The sequence below is a fragment of the Ictalurus punctatus genome, chromosome 3, assembly GCF_001660625.3.
Source record: "Ictalurus punctatus breed USDA103 chromosome 3, Coco_2.0, whole genome shotgun sequence".
NCBI classification, from domain to species: domain Eukaryota; kingdom Metazoa; phylum Chordata; class Actinopteri; order Siluriformes; family Ictaluridae; genus Ictalurus; species Ictalurus punctatus.
In genome coordinates, this window is record NC_030418.2 from 17,372,922 (window position 1) to 17,384,472 (window position 11,551).

The following is an 11,551-nucleotide window of genomic DNA, read 5'->3' on the forward strand; positions in this document are numbered from 1 at the left end:
TTCTATTGAAAAAAATGTTCAAGGTTTTTATTTATTTATTTATTTATTTATTACATACAGTGCTCTGATTTCTTCTGTTTTTATGTATATCTCATACTAAATTGTTATTCAATACCAACTGGATCTGTGTGAAAATGTATTGGCCCCCATAGTTACTAATTCCCCAAATCTATGAAACTTACCCAGTCTTACCCAGTAACACACTATGCCAAAATTGAAAGAAATTCCAGAAATGATGAGGAAGAAGGTGATTGAAATACATCAGTCTGGGAAGGGTTACAAAGCTATTTCAAAGGCTCTGGGACTCCAAAGAACCACAGTGAGAGCCATTGTCTCCAAATGGAAAAACTCGGCACAGTAGTAAACCTTCCCAGAAGTGGCCAACCTTCCAAAATTCTTCCCAGAGCACAGCAATGACTCATCCAGCAATTCACAAAAGAGACAAGGACAATATCAAAAGAGCTACAGGCCTCTCTTGCATCAATAAAGGTCACTGTTCATGACTCCAATATCAGAAAGACACTGGGCAAAAATGGCATCCATAGAAGAGTGGTGAGGCGAAAACCACTGCTAACCCGGAAGAACATTAAGGGTCGTCTGAATTTTGCCAAAACACACATTGATGATCCTCAAACCTTTTGGGAGAATGTTCTGTGGATTGATGAGTCGAAAGTTAAACTGTTTGGAAAACAGGGGTCCTGTTCCATTTGGCGTAAACCAAACACAGATTTCCACAAAAAGAACATCATGCCTATGGTCAAGCATGGTGGTGGAAGTGCAAGGGTGCTTTGCTGCTTCAGGGCCTAAGAAACTTGCAATAATTGAAGGAAACATGAACTCTGCTCTCTACCAGAAAATCCTACAGGAGAATATCCAGTCTTCAGTCCGTAAGTTGACACTCAAGCACAACTGGATTATGCAGCAAGAGAATGATCCAAATCACAGGAGTAAGTCCTGGTCCTAGAAGTAAGTGAAAGACTGATCTCCAGTTATCGGAAGCATTTTTTTGCAGTTATTGCTGGTAAAGGTGGAACAACCAGATTTTAAGTTTAAGGGGGCAGTTAGTTTTTCACATGGGTGATAGATGTTTGATAACTCTTTTTTGCTTCAATTAAAAAAAATAATAAATATATATTGTGTGTTTACTCAGGTTGCCTTTGTTTTATGTTGTATTTCATTTGACGGGCAAAAACAATTTAGTATGAGATATACACAAAAACAGAAGAAGTCAGGTGAACAACAACCAGCAGTCCCTCAGGAGATACAGTCATACGAGATCCTGTCCTATGTTTGCTAGACTGTTTTGCTTATCCCAACCTTAGAGAAAATGTTATTAGCAAGGACCGCTGCAGAAAGAAAGTTCATAAAAACAAGTTCATGAATTGAAGCTCTGCCCAAATCGACTTCTAAATAGAAACAGTTCACAACCATATCAATGGCATGTGTGGTGACAGGTTCTGCACCTTTTCACTACCACTTTAAAAAGTCTGAAGCCAGTCTAAAACCAGTAATATTTACAGGTGTTCTCTAGATTAGCACTTTTAAGTGACATAAAATTGAGGCACAATAACATCAAAGATATACAGTAGCTAAGCAGTTTAAGGTCCTTGCTCAAAAGCCCAACATTGGCAGCCCTGGGATTTACATGTACAGCCCTTCAGTCACAAGTACAGACATTAACTCCTTGACCACTTATTTTATTAAATCAGGAATGATAAATATGTCTAATTCTACTTATTCTTGCAATTGTTCATCTTACTCAGACTGCGTACTTACAGACTCAAACATGTTCTGGTTAGAACAGGGGTATCCTAGAAAGCCTTTGGGGTTTAGGATGCTATCACTGTAGTACTTGTAGGCTCTCAGATGATTGCAGGCAACAAAGTCACGGGTACCTAACAAAGGAGCAGAAAAGAAACTCACTAATAATAATTACATCAATAATCACAATTATCAATGAGGTCAGGTTGATTATGCATATTAGAAGCCTGGAATATTATTAATATGGTGCCTCACCTTCCCAAATGCCATCAATGTCAACAATTTGTGAGATTATATTCTTTTCACAACCAGGCATGCTTTCTCCTCCATTTGGGTAAAAGTCAAGGTGTCCAACAGCTTCAGACATTCCAAATCCTAAAAGGAAATGGAATATTTAACAATATTAGTGCAGACTGCATTATATGTATATACTTTATATTAATTTGGTCACTTTTTCTTACTGTGAGCTAAAGCACTTAAACACCAGATTTGCCAACAAATCTGTTACAAGCAGTAAGTAAACAGAATCCTGTCCAAAATCTCACCCAGGTAGGGGATCACAGGAAGCGCATCTGAGTGAATGACATCAACAAACAGGGCATCGCTGGGGTCCAGTCTTACCAGAGGAGGACAGCCCTGGAAATAAGGTTCAGCCGGGTCCAAACCTTAAAATGAAACAAAAGTATTTGAAAAGATTTCTGGAAAGACACATTACACAACTTTTTTGTCCCTTCACAGTTACTCTTGGCTGTATTTACAAAATGTGTAGATATGATACACACTGTTCACAATTAAGTAATTTCTTATCATTTCTGTATTCAGTGCAGCCCAATGGTAATACCTGTAATTCTTCCCAGCCCCGGTGTCCTTCGACCAGCCTCTGCAGCCATGTGTGCACCCAGGCTGTGCCCAATAATGTGCACATTTTCAGGATTCTGCTGGAAACTTTCCTGAAGTCATGTCAGTATATTTAGATGGGATATATATATATATATATATATATATATATATATATATATATATATATATATATATATATATATATATATTTAAACCAGCAGAGGTTGACCAAATAGCCATAAATGCATAAATAAAACACAGGACACAATACTCAAGAAAAAAGTCAACAAATATGGCAAACACTTTATAAAAATTTTATTAAAACTATTAAATGACAAATATAACAGTAATAATAATAATAATAGTATGTGCCACTCAAAAGAATTAGAGTACTGTAAAAACATATTTTAAAGGCAATCTATTTAATCTTTTATTTCTCACGGAACAATTAAATTTATGTGTGAAACTTATGTTTTTGTTGTTCGTGCTCCTGACGTGTGATGATTCCTGTTTTAAATGGCTGTGAGTGCAGGTGTTCAGTTAGAAGCCGAACCAGTTACATACAGCACAGGGTTTCGGGCATTATAAAGTTGTTATATAATGAATTATTATTTTTTATATGTTTTGAAAAAAATAAATAAACTATTAACACCACAGACATACATAAGGCATCTATGAGTTATTTATATCCAACTTACCTTAAAGATGGAAATCATATAAGCTATCTGAGCTCCGATCACTCGAATGTTATTCGCTGCCTGTGTGTACAGTGTCCTTGAACCAGATTTCCAGTCTATACAAATACAGTTTATATCCTCCAGGCTCAGCATAAGCTAAGAGACAGATATTATTCACAGAGATGATGAAAGCATAGACTTGAAATAAAAGAAACAAAGCATTGCTAAAGTACCTTTAAGAATATACTGAGATAAAAATAATAAGCATCAAACTTTAGTGCACTAAATACTGCTTTGGTTTTACCTTACACATGTCAAGAAGCCAATTTTCATCCCCTTTGTCAATAAATCCATGGGTTATAAAACGAGTCTTTCTGCTTGGTCGATATGTAGACCCTGCAATGACATTTGCATTTGTACTGATTTCCTGAAAAAAAACAAAAAAAACAATTAACTAAATGTTTGTTATCTCAAAAGCGATATCATTTTGATGCTACCCCTTAAATAATACTTTAGGGAGGCTATGTCACATTAAGAAACTCATTTTTCATACCCTGTTGGTCTCATATAAGCATTGGGAGATAATGAATTAAAATCACTTCACTTTAGCATTCAAACATAAAGGATATTTATCAGTGATGGGATGATGTATTGACAAGTTCATATTCTACACCACAGGTTCCCAATCCTCGTCCTGGACTATCCAATATCCTGCACATGCTAGTGTTTTCCCTGCTTTAACACCCACTTCAACTCAGAACGGACTGTTACTGTGCTCTAGACATCCCAACAAATTTGTGCTTATGCATCAAATATGATTTTGTACCTTTTAAGCCCTGTTTAGACTTTGAGCAGAATACAGAAGGGCACAATGCGTATTTGCCTAGAAGTCTAGACTTACCTGGTAGGAATCAGTGTTCTGTCGTGTGAAAAGAAGAAAGTGGGCATTGTTCTTCTCAGGACTCCATGGTAGGCGTGCGATGGGTCTTTCAGTAGTGCCACTCCATGGAAACTCATCAGAAAAGCATCCCAGCTTGTCAAAGCATACCTCCGCACCTGCCAGTCAATTCATACAAATGAAAACTAAAGATGTTGCTTCAGTGTGCAGAAGATTAACACCTGTTTTTATGGTTCATAAAGTTAGTGTCTCTTTAGTGAAATATTTATAGGCACATACTGTTTTTATTTTGCAACAGTGTGGCAATTCTTTACTGAAAGTCAATTAAATTGGTTTGGTTCTTACCATATACCGCCCCAAAAAGGCAGTTTAAAAGTCCTCCAATCCATAAAATCCACATCTGAAATCATAAAACAAAACATACTTCAGCAGAATACAAATCAAACCCTATCTGTTAAGCATCTAAACTATACAAATACATACTTTAATGGTGACAGCAACCTGAGATATATTCCCCGGCTCCCTATATACACTATGTGTCTGTGTTATCAGATGTGAAAGTGGGAAAAGTACAGGTGAAGAACTGGCACAAGTTGCTGCATAAATAAACACCTCCTCTGAGCTTTCCGTTGTGATCTTTATTATGTACAGAGCAATTTACAGAATTCTCAAGAGAAAAGATTTTACATAACATTCTAGCTGAATTTGTAGGGTCACTTAGGGTCACCAGATGGACTCTTGAAAGATTCTTGAAATAATATTCATTCGTTTTGTATGGCAAACCTGGGTTTTTCTGTCTAAATGTTGAACCCTCTACTTTATGGAACTATATAAATATATTGTTATGTAAATAGCAGAGAAAGACTAAGACTATAATTCCCATCAGCCGCTGCACCTAGTCACATGTCTGTTTCACTTGATTTACGTTTGGCTCTTTAGCACTTGTGTATAAATAGTCACATTCTGCCCTGCAGGAGTTGTCTTGCATTGTTTGGTATGTCCATCTGTATCATGTTATTCTCATCCTGGTTTCATGTAAATCTTGATCTGTTTGCACCTTAATAAAACGTTTCAATTGTATTCTACATTTGCATCCGCCTCTAAATCAATATTGTGACAGAACACAAAAGCGAAAACAATGGATGCAGCAGAATTTTTCAGAGTCCAAGAAGCCCTTTATGAAAGGGAAAAACCAAGCTGGGAGAAGGAAGGGAGATTCTCCCTAATCAAACCCTATTGAGAATGGCTTGATGTGATGTACGTCATCAGGGCTCATATCAAGAAGGAGCCTTCCAACCAGGCTGAAGTCATCTCCCACCCTTCCTCCCCTACTGTGGATCTCTTTCAGCCTGCCAAGTGAACGGAGAATAGCCTCCCTGCTTGACTGACGATGTCGTTCTGCCTCCCTGCTCAGCTGAAGACGTCGCTCTTTTTCTCTGCTTCGCGCCTTATGTTGCTCCCTCTTCCTCCTCCACAAAGGATATCACTCCCCCTTCATGCCTCGTGAAGAGCATCACTACCCCCTCTGGCCTCGTGGAGAACTTCGCTTCCCCCCTCTGGCCTTGCGGAAAACTTAGCTACCCCCTCTGGCCTCATGGAGAACCTTACTCCCCCCTTTGGCTCTGCCTTGAGCTTTGTTCCTCCCGCTGGCTGCTCAGTAGCTGTCACTGCGCTCAAGCCAGGCCAGGGATATCACATCATCTGTCTGCGGTGTGGAAGTGACCACCCCACACCTGAACCTCAGAGAACACGTCAAGCATCCTCTGTCCAACCCCACAAGTTATGAGAGACAGTGGAACTCCGAAGTGCTTAGGGACATCTGGTCTGGGGTCCTGGACCCCCTGCCGAACTGATTACGTGCTTCGGAAGAAGGTGGGGTGGGGTGGGGTGGGGGGCACTGTCATGTAAATAGCAGAGAAAGACTAAGACTACGAATCCCATCAGTGACTGCACCTAGACACATGTCTGTTTCACCTTATTCACATTTATTCACATTTGGCTCATTAGCACTTGTGTATAAATTGCACATTCCACACTGCATGGGTTGTCTTGCGTTGTTTGGTATGTCCATCTGTATTTTAGTCCTGGTTTCATATAAGTCTTGTTTTGTGTTTTATTTGCACCTTATTAAAGTTGTGTTCTGCATTTGCATCGGCCCCTAATTCAATATCACGACCTATATATTTCTCACAAATTTCCTAGGTTGTCTGCCTGAAGAGATAATGTTGGGTAATAATAGGGTAGTAAAAACTGGCTAGTTTATTGTGGTTTCCTCAAGCTGTGAATTTTAGACTTTGATCAAAGTGCAATAATGAAATGAAACATAAGCCTGAACAACTCAGTTTGTAATCAAATTGTCTGCAATGCTCCTGCACCGTCACACCATCATCCAATCAGAGAAGAGTGCTTACACCCTATGTAAAGAAAACTTGATTGAGTACCCTAATGAAAACATGGGAAATTTAGCCAAAGAATTAATTAGTGGAAGGACGAACAGGCGAGCGAAGAGGCAAAGATGATTTAATGCAATGACTAACTTTTATCTCAGGTTATGAGGCTGATTTAGTGCTATTGAATAAAATGAATATACTTTTTTTTGGTAAACTCACATTTCACATTTCATAATCACATTTGGTTACAAATGTGGAGGTAGGCAAGCAATTGCTTGTTCTGTTCACTAAAGGTCATTTTAAAATAGTTTAAGATCATTCACATGGAGATAATATACATAATAGTCAAGGATTCTTTAAATAGTTTATGGTGTAAATATTATGACTTATAATAATCTGCAAATGTTGTTTGCTCTTATTATATTAAAATAATAGGATAATAGGATAATAATAATAAGAAGAAGAAGAGGAAGCAGAAGAAGAAGAAGATGACGTTTTATTATTATTATTATTATTATTTTATTATTATTATTTATGTATAAAGATCTATATAAAGATCAAGTAAAAATGCAATGTTTTTTACTAATGTTGGTGCCCACTGATATCTTATCAGAAAGGGTATTGCCCTTTCTTTTGCTTATGGAACCATGTGTTATGTTTCCACATCACCTAAGCAGTAATCACCTGATGGGCTAATGATTTACAGCAGGCTTGTTTGATTGTCCTCGAGCTGTTCGGAAACTGGCATGCCATAAAAGAGGCTCTTGCTCTAGATACACTCTTTAAAAAAACACTGGGTTAAAAACAACCCAAATTGGGTTATTCTTAAATCAATGGCTGGGTAAATATAGGACAGAACACATTTTGGGTTAAATGGGTTGCTTTGAAACTCAATGGATGGTTTCATTTTTACAAAAATGCTGGGTTAATTTTATTTCATAAATGGTTTAATATTTTCAGGGTTAATTTTACCCTTTGAAAATACCAAATATAATATATCACATTTAATATATCACATTATAAACAAATATGTCACCATGGTATCTCCTTTATTTATACACAAGAAGGGGTTCAGAAATGTATTGCTACAGCTGCTAAAATGGTGTTTATATATAGACTTTGAGGTAAATGACTCAAATAAGTCATATTTAAGATGAAAACGTCAGATTTTGATCAAAGGAGACGTTTAAAACATCCTAAAAAAAAAAAAAAAAACCCACGTGTAACCAACTTACAATCCAGTGAGTCTTAGATATCTAGCTAGATAGATAGATAGACAGACAGACGTGCGGGAAAAGACCAACACCTCCAGCATTGTTTTAACCGTAGTACACTTTATCTCCAGAAGATGGCAGCAAAGAGTTTTAGATCAGTGTACGCGGGCGCTTACTTATTAGTTTGTCTCTCATAACACTGAGTTAATCATTAATATGATTAAAACATGGAAATAAATATAAATAAACTCCTATTTAGTTGCATTTTACATACACTGCCATGGAATGCTGAGCCCGGTCAGTGGGGACATTTAAAGTTCAGGCTAATCCTGGTTGAAAATAGCATGAGTGTGGAAATGCCTGCACAGATTTAAATCTATGGAAACACGTGGAGAGTGCTTTCATTTAGAATGAGGTACATGCACACTACTGTAAGTTTGTAATTAAATATTAAACTTGTAACACTTGTTTACTTTTAACAGTAAAATATATATTCCACAGACCACCTATCCACAGATTTATGAGTCATTCCATCTCAAGTGGTCCAATACAGGTTGCTTGACCTAATAAAAAATTTTGAGTGATTACCTCTATGTATTTTTTACATACATTTTTTACTTGATAACTATAAAAACTCAATAAATATAATAGCTATGTATTATTACACACACACACACACACACACACACACACACACACACACACACACACACACACACATATATATATATATATATATATATATATATATATATAATTATCATTATTATTATTATTATTATTATTATTATTATTATTATTATTATTATTATTATAGTGAGTTGTGATTTCCACCTCTGTAACTAAAAAAAAACCCTGATTATGCTTCACAGACCCCTGGGGGTCCTCAGGCTCCACTTTGGGAACCACTGCTGACAACAGACCTCTCCCCAGGTCAGGATAAACTTCATCAAGCTACACTGAGCATTAGGTCTTGTATGGGGTATTATAGGCATTACTGACCTTTCACTGTAACATTGAGGTGATATACTGTATGGAGGCAATTTATGCAGAATGGCTTTATAAATAAACAGGTACCCATGGACATCTCTTCTTACACTGGGAAAAAGCCACCTCACCTTTCTATATAAAACACAGTGATGAGTATCACTAGTTATGAAACTGTGAACGGAATGATGTACACCATCAAGAGGTTTAAATACACAGAAAGCAGTATAATTTATCATATTTAATATGGTTGGTCTGTTTTGCACTCTCTTGACTGGTTTATTTACTCTTACTTATGCTTATGGTATGTGCTGTAACATTTAACCTATGTGTCATTTAACACTGGGAGTTTATATCAATCTTTATCTTTTATTTATCTTGCATCTTTAATTTGAGCTATAGTCTATAAGTGTTAAAGATTAACAAGCAAGGCAAACACAAGTATGTTTTATAAATTTGTATAATATTTATACTGTATATTATGAATGCCACTGTAGGCCTGCCTTTGGTTATTTATTCAGCAGTGTAGCCCATAATAATATAAAATAAAATTACAGAGCAGGGTGTGGGCTCAAACGGATCCGTTCTGTCTCGGGATTTTGCCTCTGGAATTTTAATCCTGCCAGTGCATTACAATCAGAAGATGGTCCCAGGAGATCTGACCAAGGCCACGAGAGGAGAATGAGCTAACTTGAAGATGACTAGAGGTAATGCGAGCAAGACAGATTTACATAGAAGAAATTCTAGACTATGTGCACAATCCAGACATGACATTTGAATTATATTCATTGTGACGTATGGTGTCTTAATTATGTTACTTATTGCTAAAAATAAAAATGGTAAAACACTGTGCAAGAAACATAATGTTCTAAATGAGGTTTTTATATAAGTAAGTCAGCCAAAGTGTCTCTCTAGAATTATTAACAAGACAAACTGATCAAAAATCGATGGAAACACACAGTAGTGTATCAATATAATAGGTGTTTTATGAACTGTTTGCACAAACGTGACTGATCAAAGACAGATGGAACCGAATGTGAAGTTTCATCTGTCTCTGATCAATTTGTCTTGTTAATAATTCTGGAGAACCATCCTGACAGACTTTCATTTCTTTAATCCTCATTTAGAACTTAGTATGAAAAGAAATTACATTTCTCCGCAGTGTTTCTTTTTTATTTTCAGTACTAATTATCATGATTAAGACACTCTGTTCAGGCTTCAATAACTTTTATCTAAATTTTCATATTAATTTTGTCTTAGTGCCTGGCCCATGACATGATTTCACTGTAGCATTGATTAAAAAAATGTAATTAGGCTGAGACCTTCAACTATGTATGCAATTAGTGAATTAGGGCACTAGCTCTTCATATGAAGCACCCATATCTTTTTGAGTGTGTTATGTAAGATATGACTTTTGATTATGAGTTTTTTGATAAAAGGCTTTCATTATTCCATGATTGCAAGTCTTCATCTGACAAGTTTCATAATATTCTCTTCTTGTAGTCTTTTTGAGGTAGTTATATGTCAGATATAAATTATTACTAACAGCTAAAGTTAGAAATGTCAAGTTTGTAATCACAGAAAAACGTTAGTTTCTGTGTTATTGCTTGACACTACACTTTGCGTATACTGAAGAATAATTTCTATATTATTCATATATAATATTGCTTACTAACATTTATTATATGATTATGTGTGTGTGTGTATATATATATATATATATATATATATATATATATATATATATATATATATATACATATATAATGGAAATACTATTATTTCAAACAGGATTTAGCCTTATTTAATGTTATAGTTTGTCTACTTTTTGTCTCTTAATGGGCAGTAAAAGGACAATATATTTAAAAAGAAAAAAAGAGAGAGAAAAAGGCTTGTGTTATTATAATTAAAGTGGCCTTGGGTTAGTTTTAATGGTATCCGTCCTAATCTGCTTCTTTCAGACAAACAAGCTAACCAAATAAAGATAACCATGTGAAACAAGGATAGAGGATAAACAATAAACATTAGTGGAGGGCCTGATTGGATATAATGTGGTATAATTATATATATTCTTTTGCAATTTTGTTTATAAAATAATTAGAATAATTCCTAAGATAACTTTTAAATTATATACTATCTCTATACAATATGAGTCTGTTAATTACCAAGCTTAACTTACCAAACAAGTACTACTTATTGGCTCAAATTTGAAAATAAAAATAGCTGTACAGGTGACTCAAATCTCTGAGGTGATTGTTACTCTTCTTAGGTTTTTTGGGCCAGGGGTCATAACTACTGTAAATACATTTTCTTTCTAGTTCACAGTCTGCTGTGTGAAGTAAACATCGAAGATGAGAGGATATTTACACTTCACTGAGCTATTGATTCAGAGTGCTGAGATAGGATCATCAGTGTGACCAAGCCTTGTCTGAGAATACAGATCACACACACACACACACACGCATGCACACACTATCTGTAACCACTGCAACTATTTATTTTCTACAAATGAGTTTAACTTCTTGATCTACCAATACTACAAAGAGCTTAATTACACTTCAGTGAGATATTGATTCAGAGTGCTGAGAGAGGATCATCAGTGTCACACACACACACACACACACACACACACACACACACACACACACACACACACACACACACTATCTGTAACCACTGCAACTATTTATTTTCTACAAATGAGTTTGACTTCTTGGTACTACAAAGAGCTTAATTTCGTCATTTTATTTCCACTAGTCAGTGTGTTATCAACTGCACACTCTA

The 11,551-nt window shown here is 35.9% G+C and overlaps 1 protein-coding gene across 1 annotated transcript in view; it reads right to left on the reverse strand.

Annotated features, from left to right (window-relative positions):
• The window catches only part of LOC108263057 (pancreatic triacylglycerol lipase), a 6,428-nt gene extending 1,674 nt beyond the window's left edge, over positions 1-4,754 (reverse strand). Inside the window, exons 1-9 of the mRNA XM_053679703.1 lie at positions 4,660-4,754; positions 4,522-4,576; positions 4,180-4,334; positions 3,583-3,705; positions 3,300-3,434; positions 2,603-2,711; positions 2,307-2,426; positions 2,017-2,136; positions 1,777-1,895 (exon numbers count right to left, since the gene is read on the reverse strand). Coding sequence (XP_053535678.1) covers positions 1,777-1,895; positions 2,017-2,136; positions 2,307-2,426; positions 2,603-2,711; positions 3,300-3,434; positions 3,583-3,705; positions 4,180-4,334; positions 4,522-4,576 — 936 coding nt within the window. The 5' untranslated portion in view covers positions 4,660-4,754. The remainder of the gene's footprint in view (positions 1-1,776; positions 1,896-2,016; positions 2,137-2,306; positions 2,427-2,602; positions 2,712-3,299; positions 3,435-3,582; positions 3,706-4,179; positions 4,335-4,521; positions 4,577-4,659) is intronic.
• Positions 4,755-11,551: the final 6,797 nt, after the last annotated feature.